General features: G+C 36.7%; 1 protein-coding gene across 8 annotated transcripts in view; it reads left to right on the top strand.

Moving 5' to 3' along the window:
- PPP2R2A (protein phosphatase 2 regulatory subunit Balpha) overlaps window positions 1-20,827 on the top strand; it is an 82,966-nt gene that overhangs the window by 48,903 nt on the left and 13,236 nt on the right. For all 8 annotated transcript variants that reach the window (XM_022595024.3, XM_089912788.1, XM_089912786.1 and 5 more), the window contains 2 exons: window positions 4,863-4,960; window positions 17,819-17,984. In XM_022595024.3, the coding sequence (XP_022450732.1) occupies window positions 4,863-4,960; window positions 17,819-17,984 (264 nt within the window). The remainder of the gene's footprint in view (window positions 1-4,862; window positions 4,961-17,818; window positions 17,985-20,827) is intronic.

Raw genomic sequence — 20,827 nt, 5'->3', positions numbered from 1 at the left:
CTCATCTGATTTTTATGCTGAGCATGTTATACTTTTGAACCTTCGGTTGTCTGATTGATTGTGTCCTATTCTGTTTATTAGAGTACATAAGAAATAGAGAAGGTAGGTAACAAGGGGATGGTGTGGTGTGCCTGATGAAGTGAAAACAGACCAGTAACACTGCTTTTGTCATTCCCACCACCACCAATTACCGTTCCACCCCCAAAAGAAAGTGATTATTTCACCTTCTTAGGATGAAACCTGGGCGCTGACAGTCTAGAACGAAGAGGTTGGAAGAAATTAGAGTTCCATTTTGTGTAACACATTATAAATTCCTTGGTTTTTATTAATAGTATATAGAATTTCATAACAAAGGTCAAAAACATTGTGTTAAGTTTTCTTACCAAAAATCGGATTGTGCCTTTTAAATCTTGCTTTAGTGTGTGCCTAAAATGGCTGTGTGTTGGCTTAAGGCACAGTAGGACCGTTGTCTGATGTTCTGATAGAGTCCTTCCTTTTTATTAACTGTATTAGAATGTTCTTTAGATGATTAACACAGGTGTTTTTTTCCATTGTGAAATAACATTTTTATTGGTCATAGGAAAGATTCTTATTTTTCTCTTTAGAAGAGGAAGTTTTTTGTTGGTTTATGAGAACAGACCTAGTTGATGTGTTATACCGGACCCTGCCTTGAGTTCAGTAATATGACTCTAACAGTGAGGTTAATGTCTTTGCCTTTTTAAAGTATATGATAGTGACTTTAATCTCAAGAGTAAAGTGTTCTCAAGTTTTTGAGGCTTTCATTAACAGTTTGTTTTAAAAATAGTATCCAGGAATCTAAATTTTCATGAAATGCATTTATATTTTCAGCCTGCTCCTTGAGGTAACAATCTGGGCGTGTGTGTGCACGGTAGTTCTGTTTTACCCATAGTGCACTGTTTAAAGGTTCAAAATTCTCCTAGTTCCAGCATTCTTGGCTTTGCAGTAGAAGTCAGTGTCCACTCTGTAATGTTTTAGACCTAGGCTGTCCAGTATGATAGCCCCTAGACACATGGCTAAAGTTAAAAATTCAGGAGCCACATGTGGCTAGTGATTACTGTATTGAACAGCGCAGATATAGGACACCTCCATGGTAACGAGAGAGTTCTGTCGAACAGTGCTGTTGTAGACTTCCTGCAGTCATCTACTCTGTAATATTTTTCAGTGGCATAGGAATCAGAACATTAGAAGAATATTTTCTAGGAGCAGAATTACTGTTACTTTCAAAAACATAGATAGCAGTATTTGACCAACCTCATTTGGGTATCAGCGCACATGATGTGGGAGCACTATTTTTAGAGCCATGCTTCCTCATCTTTTACACATCCTGGCACACTTGAAAACAGAAATGTTTGTATGGCACACTGAGGTAAACTGAGGTAAAGAGCTTTCTCAAAACTGGAGGTTACAGGTTTGGGTGCTTGCCGTATCCAGGCAAACCCATATCCCCTTCTTGGCACACCAGGGTGTAGAATCACATACAGCTCAAAGCTCAGTTTCATAGCATACTCCATAACGGATTCCTGGATATTTTTCTTGGTCTGCAAAGCAGAATTTGATCTTATTCTCCCTTTTATTCATCATTTTTATATGTCATATTCTCAGTGAGACCTTGTGAGATCTAGGCATTTTACAACTCAAAAAAACTTTAAAAGTAGTCATACACTTGGAGATTTAATAGGTGCTTGTGTATATGGTGGCTCTCTCACACATGTGTGGATGGCCAAGCATCCAGAAATCATGGTGTTTCTTTTCTCCCCTTTCTTTTATTGTGGGGAAGGAGGAGGGAACACCATGGCGTGGTACCTATTTAACTTCATCATACAAGGCAGGAAAATAATTTACTTATCTGAAATATGGCTATATTAAATATATGCAGTATAAAAATCACAGCAAGGAGGCCATGAGTCTGCCTGCCCACCCCTCCCCCAAATAAAATTCCTCTACGCTACTCACTAAGCGTCAGTGGCTTGGTTAGCTATTTCTAAAATTTTCTGTTTGTTCATTGGCTTTTGGCAAGATAGTCACAAACAGTAGTGTCTTAAAAATATCTAAAATGAGAAAATTGTATGCCTTTCACTCAATATTTCTCTCCCTCAAGGATTTAAAGTGGGTTGACTTTTATGGTATAGATCTTTGTTTCTTGTCGTTTCCTGACGTTCAGCCTCTCACTGTGTAGGCCATTTGTTTCTAGGGTTCCTCAGCCTGTCTCAAATGTACCTCTTAGAGTTTTGTACCCTTGCTGCAAAGCTGGTTTGGTACTAAACACGTATCATTTCACTTTACTCTGCAGCTCTTGTTGTAAAATAACCATTCTTAGGATAAGAAGTGACACATTGTAAGGGCAGATGTCTTACTATTCCTGTTGCGTCCTGCACTAAATTATTGGTCTTTTCCTCTTTTCTTTCCTCCCCTCCACACCCCATGCATGTGCTCCCCCCCATGCACGTGCACACACGTCTCCTTCCCTTCCCCATCCGATGTTCAGTGACCTCATTGTAACCAGCTATGTGAGTCAGTAATGTCTTCAGTACTTGGGGGTATTGTGCCTGCTGTTTTATTCCTTGATTCTTGTTCTGTCTCTAAGAATAATACAGGTGTGGAATCCCTACTGCCACCACCCCCATCCCAGATCTCCTCAATCCTCTTATTATAATGATCTCCTTACTGACTTAATCACCTCTAGATTTCCCCCTGTCCAGTTCACCTAAGGAAGATCGACATTTCTCCCCATTAGAAATGGAGCCCATCCTGCAGCATTCTGTCCTCCCTGCTTTTTACTACTGCCCAACAGAGAGGCCAGCCAGGCTGGTCATACCAGCTATCACTGACATATGCCCTGTTAAGTCTTATCTGTAATAGTTCATCTACCTAACAAGGAATTAATTTAGGTGGCTGCAACAATTTGGACCTGGGGAAAGAGGAAATAATTTAAATACTGAGCCTACTCTTCCTGTTATTCCATTGAGTGAAAAGGAGAATAAATCTGGAGTTGGTATCGGGTGTGAGCATTTCACCAAGCCAAGAGCATACACTACAGTCGAGAGATAAGGAGTTCTTGGTGAAGCATGACTTTATATTCAAATTAACTAGTTCATTTGATGAGTTAGCCAAAGAAACCACTAACTATCAATGCTGTAGGGAAAATTGGCTGAGTTGGACTTAAAAGAACAAGAGAAAGAGTTTGCATTTCCAAAGTGGTGCCTGTCTGAGGGATTTGAATTTAAAGATAATTTTTACTATGTATGGCTTTTACCTTATTCCCTGATTTTAGAATCTAACCTTCAAATAAGATGTAACTATTTGTTCTGATATTGTTAGCTCCTGCTTACTTTCTCTCTGTAACTATACTATAATGTGCTTTAAGTGCAGGGACTATGTATGTTTTTAATCCCTTATTATATTTACTACAGAGGTAAATACAGTACAGAGCACCTAATAGAATGGCTTTTAAGTACTTATTGATGTTGGGCTTTACAGAATAGTACAGTATATTCAGTTTTACACCGTGGTGTTACATTTGCATGTAGTGTAAACACTAGATTTATTCTTTCCTCCTGATACCACCGGCCACGGTGAGTTGTCTGGGCTAAAGGTTTTAACCTGGAGGTGGGATGCTGTCCAAACCTTTTGAAATTATATGCAAATTTTTGTGTGTACTTAAATATGTACAGTTTCTTGGGAGAGCATGTGAACTTTCAGTAGGTTCTCAGAGTGTTCCAAAAAGGTAAGGTGCCTTGGACCTAGACAATGGAGGAAGCAAAGAAAGCTTTCTAAAATCAAGCTGAACTTGGAAAAATCACTAAAATGAAAATGGTAGAATGCTGTGCTGGACAGGTTATTGATATGATACAATACATTGGTCAGTAAGTTTTAAAATTTAAAGTATACAGTGTTCTTTACTATATAAAGTTACATTTTAAAATTCTTACAGTTAGCTAATATAGGCAAGAAAATTACCCTTCTCTTGTAGTAAAAGTTTGATTGTTTATGTAACATGCGTATGATAGGGTCTTTCCTAATTTGGCATAATGCTTGTGAAAATGGTGAATTGTATAGTGTAATTGCTTTATCTTAATGCCCAATTCTGTAACTTAGATTTTTTTCTTTAGGAAAATGGCTCTGGTGTCAAAAAGCAAGGAAAAAACCCTGATAATTTTATTTGAACTTGACTGTGAAGTTAGCACCGACTTTGGGTGTAACATGACTGATTCTAGTAGCCCCTGCTGTGTTTGGGAGCCACAAGAAGAGCTGTGCATGTTGAAGGTGCATAGCACAAAGCATTGCTGGTATAAGTGTGTTCTATTTGCAAACATTTGTTTAAGAAGCCATAATTTTAATTTATATATTTATGATTGTTAAATTTCCACCTGCAATTATTTTTACATTTTAAAAATTTCCCCATTTTATTTATATCTGTCTTAATTTTATAGACCATCTTTGGGTTTGCATAAAGAAGCTTATCAAAAGTATATCAGAAAGAAAATTAGCACAATAATTATCGATATTAATGTTTAATGGTGCTGTCATAGAATGTTTCACAAATTGTTGATTTCTTTACATTCATGAATTTAGTGAAATGTTAATAAAGTGCTTGTGTTTATTATTTGTCGTGTTCCTGTTTGTTAAAATAGTGTCACTGGTTTACTCTGGGGAGTTTTTTTTCTTCTGGGTGAACCAAAATATTCATGAAAGAACTTTAGATTTACTTTATTTCTGATGGCAGGTTGATATATAGACTTGGAATATATTAGGAAAAACATGCTAAGTTCTCATTAAGAAACTCTGTAGTGAGTTGAGAAAGAACTAATGTCTTTTTTTTCATTTTTGTTTCAATTATACAGCAGATATAATTTCTACAGTAGAATTTAATCATTCTGGAGAATTACTAGCAACCGGAGATAAAGGTGGTAGAGTCGTCATCTTTCAACAGGAGCAGGAGGTAAGTATTTAAAGTTTAATGTCTAAATTTCAGTTTGCTCTTGGGACTGGAGCTTATGCTGGAGAATCTCATCAGAGGATGTTGGCAGATTTGTAAAGTGTGTTTATCGAGCAGAGTATCCAATGTATAGATGGCTCTGATTCTCTTAGCTCTGTGTGTGTGTATGTGTACGTGTGTGTGTTGTTTTGATTTAATTGTGAGAAGATTTGGTTAGAGAAAGGGGTGGGAAGTGTGGAATAAAAGATTTTAACTGGTTTTAAAGCCTTGGCCCTCTTTTTTTTTTCCTCTTAAAATTCCATAAAAGCAAAATTGCTTTGACCTCTTTTCAGTGCATAGTTTGCTTTGTGTAACTGGGGGTGGGAGCGTAGTTTAAGGAAAAAGCTGCTTAATTATTTTGACATCAGTTTATACTAATACTATTACTGTGATTTAAGTATAAAGGTTTTAAATGACAGTTGCATGTATACGCATGTAACGTAATTTATAAGCTCAGTACCCCTCTTAAAGTGGAGTTGATTTGAAAATTGTTTCCCTTTCTCTTTGAAGAAAGGAATTTCTCATTGCAGAATCTGTGATTAAAGTAGGGTTTGGTTTTGTTTTGGGTACAACTTAGGCACACTTCTAAATCTGATTGACAAGATTTCTCACTAAAATTTTATGCTGAACAAAATTTGTCACAATGGATTTTCCCTTAGTCTCTCCCTCCATTTGTAGATCAAAGTTAAACCTTTATCATTTGTTTCCAGACATTCTGCCCCTGTCTATCTATAAGATATTCAAGAAGAGTTAAAAGTAATGTGGATAAAATGCAGGGTTTTACAAATAGATGTCTAAATCATAACACAGAGTTAGCTTTTAAAGGATTGTGAAATTCCTTAAATAAGCAAGAATCTAGTAATAATACTACTACTTTGCACTTCTATAGCGCCTTTGACCTGAGGATCTCAAAGTGCTTTACAAACACTAATGAATTAATCCTCACAACACCCAGTGAGGTAGGTAATTTAATTTTAAAAGAAATGATTAATAGTGTCTGATTCAAAGATGCACAAACACTAAATATGTCTCCTTTTATTTATTATTATTTTTTTGGTTGGAAGAAAATATGAAAATAAGACTCAAGCTTTTCTTGACAGAGAATGATCATGTGGGAAGGGGGGCAAAATCAGTTTTCTGTTCCTGTTTTCAAGCAGCTAAAAAATGTGACCATAAGAATTTTGAAATACTTGAGTCGAAATGGAACCTTACAGGCCATTACCATTTCCCTTTATTTACAAATGAGAAAGCCAGGCTATTAAGAGATCACTTGATTTCTTCGTGGCAGAGCTAACAACCAGAACCCAGAACTTCCAACATGTTATCTCTCAGTGCGCTCTAATGTCTTTCATGTTAGGTAACCAAAATGTGAGTGTTAATTTTGTTATGCAGAATTTAGAGCTGGCTTTCCCATAGGCATTTTCTGCCCTTCCGTGTATTTTTTTTTTTTAACTGAAAATTAATGGCAGTCTACACTTTTGTTTTAAAGAAGGGTGTTTGGAGAAAAGCATTTAAAATTAAGTTTGCTTCCTAGGCACTTCCATCTTGAAGGGCTTTACATTGAGGGTTTCTGAGAGAGCCTACATTTCAAATGGGGGCTTTGTGTTATTTAAAAGTGTAAGTTGTCTGTCATTCTTAACTGCATTTAAGAGTTAAAGACAAAAATTAATTATCTGGAAACTCAGATTAGTAGCGTGTCTTTTGAAAATTATTTAATGTAAATATCAGTGTATTTTTTAAGGGATAGATGAAATAACAAAGATGGTAATTATTGGCTTTCCCTCTTGAAACTTGATCTTGTTAATATTAATCTGATGCATTTTACCAAATATATTTTCCACATTTTTAAGCCCCGTCTTATACTGGAGCTTCTAATATAATGCTGTCTTCAGGACATTCAGCGTCTATGTCATTGGTTATAAATGTGTGTACCTTACATTTATATCAATACCTAACATATTTAGGTTAGATTTTATGAGTTTATAGCTATACGTCTGTAAAATAGTGTTACAGTTTAAAAACTGGAAGAAAGCCTAGAGATAGTCTTTTCCTAATATTTAGGTAAATCCTAGCAAAAGTTTACATAACAAAGGTATATTGCTTAGTTTAATAGCAAAGCTCTGGGATTAGAACTTGGATCTCTAAATTTTAATCCAGCCTTTTCTAACAACCACAGCTATTATACATACATTCCAAGGTACACTGGCGCTTAACAAGTGAGCATTTCTTAGACCCTGATGATGATGCTAGCTCTCTTTGCAAAGCACAATGCTGCTTGAACTATCGCGTCTGCAGTGTCAGCGTTCCTGGCTAAAACTCACTTGACTGGAGATTTACGTATTTCCACTCACTCTTTTTATTGCCCTTAATTAAGAAGAAAAGATCATACTGTAGCAGCAGTGAACCTTGCACATCAAACTTTGACATCTTTAACCCACCTTTCTGTCTCACTTTTACCCTTCAGGTGTGGCAGGTCCCCTTCCTGTCATCCTGTCGGGCACACTTCTGCTGCCTGTCCATCTGTTTCCCAGGCAGAGAAACTGGGTGGTCAATAAACAGGGTCTTCATTCAGTTCGAGTATATTTCAGCCTGGTGTTCCTGTAACATTTTCTGCTGTTATTTAATAGTATTTTTATAACACGTTTGAATAGTTTTCTATTTGACAGAATCTCTGTGATAGAAGCAGGGTGTGTAGGGAAATTGAGGCACAAGGGTAAATCGATTTTAGGCATCATGTGCATCACATGGTCAGAGTCCAAAATTTTGAGTCTAATCCAGTGTTCTTTATAGCATGTCCTGAAATAACTGACCCATCTTACTAATTTTCACAGCTTGTATATAATGGCTTTTGACAACAAAGTGGATGGTGGGATACATTCCTTCTGATAATGATAATTTGGAGGGAGATCCCATGCAGCTGTTACGTTGTGGTGTTCCGTAGTTTTTAAGGGATCTTTGTTTCTATGGGTGCTCATATTAGGTGATCAGTAGTTGTTGAGGTAGTTGATTTCCTGTTGGCTTTGGATTGCTCAGAACTTCTTCACGTTCCTCTGAGGCTTTTTGATATACATGATAAGCTAAAGTGTTGGGGGAGGGTTGATATTTTTAAGGGACAGTTAAGGATAAAAGTGAGCAGAGAGGTGGTTCCTTTCTGATTTCTTTCTGGATCGTTATGCAGCGTTTGTTTTCTGTTTTCTGTGACTGCTGGTTACTTTCTAGGATTCCTTTCTCATTTTTTTGTTCTTAATGTGGTATTCGCAAAACTCCTTAACAGAGTACAGAAGAAAGCTTAGTGTGCTTATCTCAAAAGATGGATAGTATTGTTAATATGTTTGTATTCCCTTTCTGAATTATTTAGAAAGACTGGAATGGGACTCAAAATCAAGATGTGGTTTAACAGAATTCAATATCGTTTATAGAAAGGGCTTGGTTTAGTCAGTTGTTTAAGTGAAGGGACAGATCCTACTGTTTTAGAGTGATGTGGCACCGTTCACTTAACATAGTACTTACTGTGTGCCAAGCAGAATAGCAGATTTAGAGACATTGGAGAGGAATGGTTGAAGGGACTAAGGCTGTAAAGCCAGGAGAAGAAGAGACTATGAAGAGTCTTGTAACTTAGGGATTCATGTGGAAGAAGAAATTAGTTTATTTTGTGTATGGAAATAAGTACACAAGAATTGGATGCCCATCTGTCAGGAATATTGTGGAAAGAATATGAGAAGCTCAAGAAAATACTACCACTGTGGTTTCTTCCAAATCAAAATATCTATAAAATAAGCTTCCTTTTCTAAGCTACCGGGCTCTACCTGTCTTCATTTTTCATTCAATTTTTTAATCTAAGGTTGTGCTTGAGTACAAAATGTTAGAATCACCTAAAAGTGCAGCTAACCACCTAAAAATTTTAACCAGAATGTTAAAATGCAGATTCCTAGATTGCACTTCAAAACCACCAAGTCAGAATTTCTGGAAGCCAGAGAGACACCGTCACTTTTCCTCTTTTTATTTATTTATTTATTTATTTATTCATTCATTTACTTACTTACTTAGTTACTTACTTTTAATAAACTCCTTTGGGGACTTAACCTGTTAGACAATTAAAATTAAAATTGACTGCATTCCAATACCAGGATAATGAAGCTCCAAAATACAGCTTCAAGTCTATCTTATCTAAAAATATGTTTGAACTGTTTTTCCAAGATAGATCATGCATATAGAAAAATGCATAGAATTATATGTGTACAGTTCTATGGATTTTCACAGCAAATACATTTGTGTAACTATCATCTGGCTCAAGAAATGGGATATTACTGGCACTCCAGAAGCCTCTCTATCCTGTCACTACTACCCCCCATCCCGAACTAACTGTGAATTTGTTCTGCCTGTTTTGAACTTTATGTGTATATGGTGTGTTCATAGAAATTAAGAGCTAAAATTTATAGGGCTTGCAGGGGTTCTTAATCCTTTCTGTACCGTAGCTTCCTTCAGTAGCCTGGTAAAGTCTGTGGACTTCTCAAGAATGTTTTAATTGCATAAAATACATAGGACTGTGAAGGAAACTATTGAAATATATTTTTCAATTTATTAAAAATACTTATTTTTGAGCAATATGTTTTTTTGTGACTAACAGCTGAAGTGTGATTTTAAAACATGTCATTTCTATAGTGACAAAGTCATGGTATTGCTAATACTGTGGCCTGCTGCTACATCCATAATTGAAAGAAATGCTGAATTTCAGCTAGAGATTAGTAAAAATAACATGTAAATTTCTACCACATCCGAGTTTATAAAATCCCATGGACCCTTGGGAGTTGAGTAGTCTGTGGGCCCCAAATTTGTAACCTCTGGTAATGCAATCTCTTTTTACCAATAAAGAAACTGGGGGGCTCAGACAGCAGGTTTACTCGTGGAAAGTCGTACAGTTATCAAAGAAGTGAACCCTTGCTCTAGAACCCTTATATCCCGATTCCCTGTCCATTGCTTTTCCCATTCTGACATGGGTATAGCAACAACAGTTTATATGCCAGACCCTCTGCCAAGCTCCCTAAATCTTATTAATCTTCACAGTAAAATAACGAAGATGTTATGCACACTTACTATGTCTCAATTTATTACAGATTTATAAATGAATTGAGATTTAGCGAAGATAAATGTCTTCTCTAAGATCACACAGCTAGTCAAGTGGGTAAAAAAAAAGCTAATTCTGTATAAACTGGGATGAATATCCACAATGAAAAAAAGATCTTACTCCTCTAAGTAATGAGCCTAAGTGGTATAAATCACACAAGAAAATCAGTTTCATTAACTTTGTAGTAATGAGAAAAGTACTTATCAGACTTTTTAATAGTAGCCATTAAGGTATGATGTTTTCTCTGTAGAGGCTTAGAGAAGGAAAAGTTGGAAGGAGTTTGAAAGACCTGCACGTTTAAAGACCTGGGTTCTAGTCCTCATTTGTATTTACTCATCCAGCCAGCCATCCCTCTTGTTCAGCCATCTGTTATCCAGATTGCTAGTCTCAGTTTACCTCGTAATATTCCCAGTAACTAAAATTTTTTGCCCTATGCCCTGCTCTTATTCTGTGTCATGCTTTAGAAATAAATTATCCTGGGTAGTTAGATAATCTGAATAATAGCACATTGACTATTTTAGATTTTGGCACCCATAACCCCCATGTTGTTCAAGGGTCAACTACATTTTGAAATATAAAACAAATGGTTGTCTCTATCAAGTAATAGAATTAAAGGAGCATTAAAAAACAGTAACTAAGTTTTCTTAGTGTTCTATTTGGAAGCTTAAAAATGTCCTTTTTTGGGGGGTTCCCTGGTGGCGCAGTGGTTGAGAGTCCGCCTGCTGATGCAGGGGACACGGGTTCGTGCCCCTGTCCGGGAAGATCCCACATGCCGCGGGGCGGCTGGGCCCGTGAGCCACGGCCGCTGAGCCTGTGCTCCGCAACGGGAGAGGCCACAACAGTGAGGCCCGCGTACCGCAAAAAAAAAAAGTCCTTTTTTTTCTCATTTTTATGTGATCAAAGGAAAATACATTTAATGTTTCCTAAAATTTTTTATGTTTTGGTCTAGGAGCAAAGTAAATATTTTCTGTATTTTCACAGAGTTTCATTTAAGGCAGAGGAAGTTAGTAAAAACACAAGGCAGTTTTTTATATATTTAGAATTAGCTGTTATAGAACATCAAGTGATGTTCCTTCAAAGAAGTCATTTTTAACTCTTGATTATTCTTAATATGTTTATCGTGGAAAATATGAAAACTGTGTATCATTTCCACAAAGAATAAGATAAAAATCCAAAATCATCTCATCACATGAATAGAGATCAATTTATGTATCTGTGTTTATTCTGGGGCTCTACTTTGTTTTGTAGCAAAAGTATCATGTTGTATGTATCATTCTGTAACTTCTAATGTTTTCTTGCATTAATCTCAGTCTCAGTCAGGGAATTGAAGAGACTGTTGCAAACCCTGAGCGGAAAGAAGTGCATGTGTCATTTGGAAGAATCATAGTCTGTCTTTATAACTTAAATGACACAGTTTAACAAACATGTAGCTTGTGGGATCTGCAGAAGGTATTAATTAGCAAGGAAGCATTGCGCATAAATTAACATGGTTGAGAAACATTGATCTCCGTATGAATTTAATTGGCTCTATAGCATTTCATAATTTACTTGACTTAGGTTGTTTATGCATTAAGTTGTTCATACATCTCTGCATCATTGTTTTTCATTAGGTTATACTTTGAAGTGGAATTGTTGAGTACCTTTTTAAGGCTTTCAATAAGTATGGACAAATTATCCTCCAGAAAAGCTGTGTAAATTTATACTTCTCTCAGTAGTGTATGACTTTGTCCATATTCTCATCATTAAAACAGTGGTCATTATCATGTTTTTTTATTCTTCATCAGTTTAAAGGCAAAACATTATTTCTTAATTTTGAATACTAATGATGATGAGTAGTTACACATATATTTATTTACTGATCATTTTTTAGGTAAATGACCTTTTCATCCTTCAGAGGAGGGTGTTAATATTTTTCCTACTTATTTTTAAGGACCTTTTACACATGAAAGATAGTAACCTGTTGTCTTAAGATGCACTTTTCCCCCCAGTATACTTTTTTTTAACCTTTAAATATTCTTCCTAGTCGGACAGACGTCCACCTTTCTCTGCTCTTTGCTTTCATTTTTATACTTAGAAGCTCTTTTTCACTTCAGAATTATATAGAAATTTGCCATTGTACTTTCTTTTGGCTGCTTTTATTTACTTTTAATTATTCCCTCTGGAATTTATTTTTGTGTAAGAAATGAAGTTCTAATTCTCTTTCCAAATGTTTGTTTGGCTCAAACATCATTGGATTTTACTGCTGTTTTATATTCTGTTTTGGCTTGTCTGAACCTCAGGGGCATACTTGAGTTCATGACACTACCATTATAGATCATGGCGAGGCCCTTTCTTTAAGTAAACAAACACGTGCACGCATGTGTGTAGTCACACGTATGTTAACTTATTTGCATAATGTGCTCCCATTCTCCCATGCACCTCTCCCTTCATAGATAACCATTTGAATGTGTTCTTATAATTTGTATTTTGTTTTTGTGTGCTGTTTGTTATTTAATTGTGGCAAAATATCCATGTGTACAATACAGTTTTGCCAACCACATATACATTGTTATGCAACAGAACCCCCCAGTTCTGTATAACTGAAACTCTGTACCCACCGAACAGCAACTTCCTTCTTCCTCCCTCCAGTCCCTGGCAGTCACCATTCTCCTTTCTGTTTCTATGAGGTTGACTACTTTAGATACCCCGTATAAGTGGAATTATGCAGTATTTGTCATTTTTGACTGGCTTATTTCACTTGGCATAATGTCCTTAAGGTTCATCCATGTTGTAGCCTATGGCAGGAGTTCCTTTTTTTTTTTAAGGCTGAATAATATTCCATTAAATGTATATTATACACACACGCACCACATTTTCTTTATTCATTTATCAGTCGATGGACATTTAGGTTGTTTCCACTTCTTAGCTATTGTGAATAATCTCATTTGAGATTCTGTTTTCAATTATTTTGGATATATACCAGATTGCTGGATCATATGGTAGTTCTTTTTTTTTTTTCCCCATCTGTGCCTCGTGGCATGCAGGATTTTAGTTCCCTGACAGGGGATCAAACCTGTGCCCCCTGCAGTGGAAACGTGGAGTCTTAACCACTGGAACGCTAGGCAAGTACTTTTTTTTTTTTTTTAATAAATTTATTTATTTTTGGCTGCAGTGGGTCTTCGTTGCTGTGTGCGGGCTTTCTCTACTTGCGGTGAGCGGGGGCTACTCTTTGTTCCATTGTGCAGGCGTCTCATTGTGGTGGCTTCTCTTGTTGCAGAGCACAGGCTCTAGGCGCACGGGCTTCAGTAGTTGTGGTGCACGGGCTTAGCGTGGCAGGTGGGATCTTCCCGGACCAGGGCTCGAACCTGTGTCCCCTGCATTGGCAGGCGGATTCTTAACCACTGCGTCACCAGAGAAACCCTATTTTTTTACTTTTTTGAGGAACGCCCATACAGTTTTCAAAGTGGCTGCACAGTTTCTATGCTGTATTTTTTTAAAAGCTGTATTGAAATATACACAGAAAAGTGCACAAAACACTAGTGGATTATCACACATAGAACTTCCCATCCTTCCTTTAACCCTTCTCATTCCCCTTCCCAGTCATTCCTTTCTCTTTCCTCCCCTTGTAAGCCTGTCTTCTAACACTTAGTTTGGCTTGTAGTTATAGAACTTTTTATAAATGGAATCTACAGTAAGTATTTTATGTCTGGCCTTTTTGCTCAGTTTATGTTTGTGTTATAATTTGCTGACTTTCGTTGCTATATAATGTTCTTTTGTAAAACTGTACCACAGTTTGTCCATTCTGTTATAAATAGATGCAGACGTTATGGTTGTTTCAGTTCATGGCTTAATAATGCTGCTGCGAACACTCTTGAGCAGATTTTTTGGTGCACATTGTCATGCATGAAATTATCATGTCATGGGGGGGTAGGCATTTAGTTTTAGTAGACAACACAGTAAAAAGTGGTTCTGCCAATTTTATTCTCATGAACAATATATGAAAATTCTGGCTGTTCCACATCTTTGCCAATGCTTTGTATTGTCAGTAATTTTAAAATTTAAACATTGGGAGGTTATGAGAGTATCTTATGGTGGTTTTAATTTGTACTTTTCTTGATTAACGCCAAGGTTCAGCATCTTTTTATGTGTTTATTGGCCATTGGATATCATCTTTTGTGAAGTGCCTACTGAAATCTCTTGCACTTGTTTTCTGCTGGGTTGTTTGTCATTTTTCTTATTGATTTGTAGGCTTTTTGCACTTTTTGAACATATGAACCCTTTGTCAGTTGTATTTGTTGGAAGTATCTTCCATTCTGTGACTTACCTTTTCATTTTTTCTGAATGCTATCTTTTGACAAATAGAGGTTATTAATATTAATATAATTCAGTTTATCAATGTTTTCTCTAGACTTAACTGCTTTTTCTGTCCTGTATAAGAAATACTTCTCTACCCCAAGGTCCAGGAAGATCTGCATTTCTGTTATCTTTTAGATCTGTGCTCTCTAGTATGGTAGTTAGTAGATCCCTGTGGCTATTTAAATTTTAATTAATTAAAATTAAGTAAAATTTAAAGTTCACTTCCTTAGTCACAGTAGCTACATTTCAGGTGCTCAGTAACCACATGTGGCTGGTGGCTACCATATTGGACAGCACAGATACAGGCTATTTGCGGAAAGCTCTCTTGGACAGTGTTGTACTAGACATATTCACATTTATATTTCTGATTCACCTGGAATCAGTTTACATGAGTGGCTTGAGGTGTAGTAGGGGTCAGGGTTTGTTTTATTATATATGAATAGCCAATTAACCAAAAACTATTTAGTGAGAAGACCATCCTGGCTCAGCAGTGCCACTTTTGTCCAAATTCAGGCCTGTTTCTGGGCCATCTGTTCTATTCCATTGGTATATTTGTCAGTTCTCGTGTGAGCACCACACTGTCTTCATTGTGGCTTTAAAACTTGATTATGATATAGTATCCTTTATGTATTTGTGGCTTCTGTTTGTGTCCATGTTGAAGTATGTGATTTTGTTTTTGTGGACTGTGTTTTTTTAATGTATGTGAAGAATACTCTGTCTTGCACCTCATTCTGTGTCCTACTTTATCACTAAGAGCTGTGTTTCCGAGAACCTTCTGTCTTGCTGTGTGTGCATCTAACCCATTCTTCGTAATTTCTGCACCATACTCCATTTGCCAGGTTAATTCCAGCTTCCCTTTACCATACTAGTGCCACCTTTTATTCATTCTTTTTGCTTTTAGTTTTGTTCATTTAGAAAATTTTTATTGAATGCCTGTTATATGCCAGATACTATTACAGGTGTTGGGATGAAGCGTTTCTAAATTCATTAAGAAGATTTCACATAAATAGATTGTGTGGTTAAGAAAATAGACTCTGGAAAGCTGTGCAAGAAAAACCCAAATATTGAAGCATTCTAGAATGTATCATGATTCTCTCTGATTGTAGGTGAGTTTTTAAAACAAAAATAAAATAGCCTTCTTTGACTTTGATGCATTCTTGTTCGAGTGGCACAGTGTTGGAGGACATGGGATTATGCTCCTTTTTTTCGTTTGCTCAGTGTACTTAGTTCATGCAGAGAACAGTGCTGTCGTAACCATTATAATGTAAACACCCCTCCCCATGTTTTAGGGAAAATCCCACTGTCTGCTAGGGTCCGGCTCTGCAGTTCGTTAAGTCGGTCATTGTTTTATGGCATCTGTTTTATGACATCTTTCATTTGTTACTGCTGCTGTCATCTCTCCTGTTATTTTTTTGTTCTTATCCATTGTCTTTAAAAATTCACTGTAATTTTAGCATAGTTTCAGGAGAGAGTGCACATGCGTCATGTATCTTTAACTTGTCAGCTGTAACTTTCTCCTTGTGTGGTGTGTGTGTGTGTATATATATATATATATATTTTTTTTTTTTTTTTTTCCCTGTCGGAAAGAAACAGTGCTTCTTGCAATCCATTGAGACGGCCAAACACCTCCAATGATTTTGTTTCTGAATCATGTAATAGATCATGTTTAGACACATTTGGTTATTCTTGAGTCTTAAGGATGATGTTATTTTTCTGTTGTAGAAAATATTTTTATATGGTTGTGCTTTTCTTTTCCTTATCATCAAATACAGACCCTGAGAAACCTAGTTTCTGCATATACCTTGGCCTTGCTTACCTTGGCTCTTTGTTTTGCTTACCTGAATTATATGGACCTTAATTTCTACTTTTGACTAAAGTTTCACACACACAAGTTACCAGAAGTTAGAGATTCTGTGTTATTAAATTTCTCTGTACCTCTGGGACCTAGTGTACATAGTACTGTAGTCTCTAGCTTAAGTTAAAAACACTGCATTATATTGTAGCTTTTTTTGGAGAGTAACATGACAAACGTTTAGAGACTGAGTAACTTTCAATGGAAGACTTACAGAATTTCTTCTGGTGAGATATTAGCATGTACACATTAAATGGGTTAGGTTATCAGATGTGGTGTAAGAGTATGGTAATGAGACCAAGGTTCTGAGTTTGATTTTTACCCTTTCCATATCCCCAGTGTGGATTATGTTCTATGGTATGCTCTGCATTCTCAGTATTGGCAAACCCACTCAGTAATAATTGATACTGCTGTCAGAGGACCCACATACAACTGTAACCATGAATGATCGATCCAGATAATCAAGCTACTGGAAAAAAACAACCCAAAACATACACTTACAAGATGATGATTCAATAAAGTTTTCTTTTTATAAGGAGAAATAATAATAGTGACTAACAGGTCATTCTTATTATCAAGTAATCTTAAACGTTTCATTTGCTAATTCACTTTTACTTAAAACAGTTTATTATAAATAATATCTTTTAAACTATTCTTCCATTGGTTTTTTGAACTAGACATTTAATGTTTTTGGTGGAAAGGTTTTTGATTATGTGATGATGGATTAAAAGGTAAAATTCTGAACATGGTTATAATTCTAATTTTTGCTAAGGTAGTGTTAACTGAAGAAGTTCACAGGTAGTCTCTTTATCCAATAGCTTAAATTATATTCACTGATACTAAGTGAAATAAATCGTTGGTGCGTGCTAGGCTCATAATATAAGAAAGATAATTAAAGGAGGGTACGCAGTTGTTGATGGGGTGAGGCCTGCTGGGTATTGCTGAATGTGGGCTCAGTAGGTAATAGAGCCCTGTAACTCTAGTCTTGGGTGGGGGGCGGGGGTCGTGGTCAGATGTGCTGTTGCATTTATGAGAGCTCTTCTCTTAAAGAGTTTTTCAGCAGTGAACTGACCTAAAGGCAGGCATGAGAAAGGGAAAGGAAGAGGACAATACATCACGTTAAGTAACAGATAGAGAATTGATCCTTAAAACAGTGGGCAGAGAAAGAAGGTGTGCCTCAGCCAGCTGTTCCTGATGAGCTTTTCTTATTTAATCTTTACTTTTTGTCATGTATGCTCAGTAGTCCTCTGTACTATGTCATATACAAAGGTAATCAGCAAAATGATCTGTATTTTAATAACACTTTTCCTCATGAATCGGGCCTAATTATTAGGCTTTATTTAGCTTTTCCTTTTTTTTCTTTTAAGCATTTGTATTTATTCCTTGAAAGCCTTTAAATATAAAAAACAATATAATGTATATAAGATTCAGGGTCTGTTGGAATTGATTATATGTTTGATTAATTTGAAATATTTCTCAACTGGTCCAAATATTTTTGTTTCCATTTTAGAACAAAATCCAGTCTCATAGCAGAGGAGAATATAATGTTTACAGCACCTTTCAGAGCCATGAACCAGAGTTTGACTACTTGAAAAGTTTAGAAATAGAAGAAAAGATCAACAAAATTAGGTGGTTACCCCAGAAAAATGCTGCTCAGTTTTTATTGTCTACCAATGGTAAGTGTAAATTTTTTCTTTTCATATGCCCAGTATGTACACATAAGCCCTGTAGGATGCTTTCCCCTTTTCAAAGAGGAGTAGTTGTTAAGAGATCTCTGCAAATAGACATTTGGAAATATTTTTTCCCTATATAGAATGTAAACTCTTCTTTTTTGTCTTCCCTTTTTTATTGTCTTTTAGTTTTTAAATTCTATGAAAGAGATCCTCAGGCGTCCACTTCTTTTAGTCCACACAGTTTGTAGTGAGAAGAATGAGCTTTACCATTCGGTTTGGGTCAGATCCTGTTTCTGCCACTTCTTGGCTTAGTCGCCTTGGGCAGGTTACTAACATTGAATCAAGTTTCTCTCATCTGCAAACTGGAGATGGTAATATCTGTGTTACAGTACGGCTGTGAGGAGCAGATGTGGTGACTCCTAGTGTACATAGTGAGTGCTCAGTAAATATTAATTGCCTTTCCTCTTCCTTTTTAAGTGTGCCTAACTCTCCAAAGAGTATTTCAAACTGTAAATACAAAACACTCTGTCAAAGGACGGCCCCCATTCCAGGATACTCTCTAGGAGAACGCTCTTCTTACTTGATCCCCATCCAAGAAGGACACAAACCGGAGTTGACTCATTGCCTTCTTCCCAGCGAGCCTTATGGCTGTAAGAAGATGCTTCTTATACTGTTTTGTTTGTTCAGGAAACGTTATTAAGTGAGAGTTAGAATTATATAATGACTCTACCAGAATTTAAAGTCCTTTATGACAGGTTAAGAAGTGGGTCATTTCTTTTGTTCTTCTAAATTTTTTTCACATGAGTTGTTGTGACCTGGTTTATCCCTGTGGATTTGAGTCTAAAGAGAAGCATTAGAGTGATTGAGGGTTATGTCCAGGTGTTCTGGGTAGCCATAGTCTGTAAAAATTTAGATTAAAAGTTTTTTGAGGCTGGCACAAGGATTGGGGAAAACCTCTCATTTTCTCATCCCCTCGGTGTTAATAAGATCAGATTTTAGCACCTAGACCTCACCATTCTTTAGCACTTGCAGAATGTAAACTCAAGTGACTTCGGGGGTGACCCAGTAGACAGCATTAAGTGCTGCCCTCATCCACCTTAGTCCTTATCACCCATTGTATCCAATTATTGGAAATGCATTCCCCAGAATGATGCCACTAGCTGACAACATAAATGTTTGCTTCCTCTTAGATGCCAATTTTTCTGATTGTCAAAGCTCTCCCTAACAAGTCCATTGAAATCTATACCATCTACCCCCTCTCTTTTCACATAAATTGCATTCCCCTCTCTTCTTACCAAAAGAAAAATAAATAGAAATAATGATTTAAAGCTTGTAACGTAGAGCATCCTAGATGGAGGTTATATGTTTACTCATGTCACATGTTGGCTTCTAATCTTGGTTCAGTTTTAATTTACATAGGTAACTAAGTTATTTCAAATAGCACTTCAGATACTGCTCTTTGACACAAATAATATGTAATTATACCATTTACGTAGTTTCTGCTTTGCAAGTAAATGTTCCAGGAAGTGTGTTGGCTCTTAGTAATTTTGGCGGTTCACTTTTTTAAAAAAATTAATTGATTAATTAATTTTTGGCCGCATAGGGTCTTCGTTGCTGTATGTGGGCTTTCTCTAGTTGCGGCGAGCAGGGGCTACTCTTCGTTGCCGTGTGCGGGCTTCTCATTGCGGTGGCTTCTCTTGTTGCAGAGCACGGGCTGTAGACACGTGGTCTCAGTAGTTGTGGCTCACAGACTCAGTAGTTGTGGCGCACGGGCTTAGTTGCTCCGTGGCATGTGGGATCTTCCCAGACCAGGGCACGAACCCGTGTCCCCTGCATCAGCAGGCAGACTCTCAACCACTGCGCCACCAGGGAAGCCCTAGAGGGGAATTTTTAAAGTACAAGCTGAAGCAGAATAATGAAGCCCCATATACCCAACACCCAGCTTCAATACGTCTCAGTTCATCACCAGTTGTTTCTCAGGTACTTCTCCTCCCCCTCCTTCTCAGTATTATTTGGAAGCAAATCCCACTTCAGTTCACTTATGGATTAAATCTTAAATCTCTTTCAGTCCTTATTTATATCCACACGTGTCTTCCATGCAGGTTTCCATGTGCTCCTCTGTGATTTGAGATAAGGCATCATTTAACCAGGCGAGCCTTTTTAGACACTAAACTCTACAAAAGCTCAGTGGAAGGAGAAACCACTGGAAATTGCAGTGGTTGGGTCGGGTTATGTGAATCTATGTAATATTTTTCCGTAGACAGAATCAACAGTGTTTCCCAAATAGGATTCCTGTGTAAATTTGAAAAATCATTGATTAATAATACAAATTATTTTAAAGGACACTACACAATGCATTGTAGGTTCTTGTCTTTTTGTTGTTAATGAATACTAAGTAAAATACAAATTTTGGGGTGGGGGCTGTATTTTTTGTGCTAAAAGTAGAGTCCATTGTGGAAGGCTAGAACAAGTATGGACATTTTACAAACTGCTGTGTCTGGGTATGGTGAGATAGGAAAAAGGATGAGAGGAGTAGGACTTAAAAATCTGTATCTGAAAAGCTTTATTCTTTGAAAAGAGAGAAAGCAAATACAGAAAAATGTCAACTTCTGTTAAATCTGAGCAGTATCTTTCTGTTATTTCGTATAGTTTTCTCTGAGATACAGCATAATAGTACCTTTTCCCCCCCACAGGTCTTATACTCACAAGAAGATTAGAAACTACTGGGGAGAGCAGTGGAAAATAGGACCAAACGTTCCAGCTTTGAATAACCCAAATTAATCTTACTTTCATCTATGTATTGGCTTTCCATGATCATCACAAACTGTTCAGTGTTTCCCAGATTG

The sequence above is a fragment of the Delphinapterus leucas genome, chromosome 6, assembly GCF_059928025.1.
Source record: "Delphinapterus leucas isolate spDelLeu-1000000601 "Yukka" chromosome 6, BTC_Dleu_Yukka2, whole genome shotgun sequence".
Classification (NCBI taxonomy): domain Eukaryota; kingdom Metazoa; phylum Chordata; class Mammalia; order Artiodactyla; family Monodontidae; genus Delphinapterus; species Delphinapterus leucas.
This window is presented reverse-complemented; position numbering and strand designations above follow the sequence as displayed.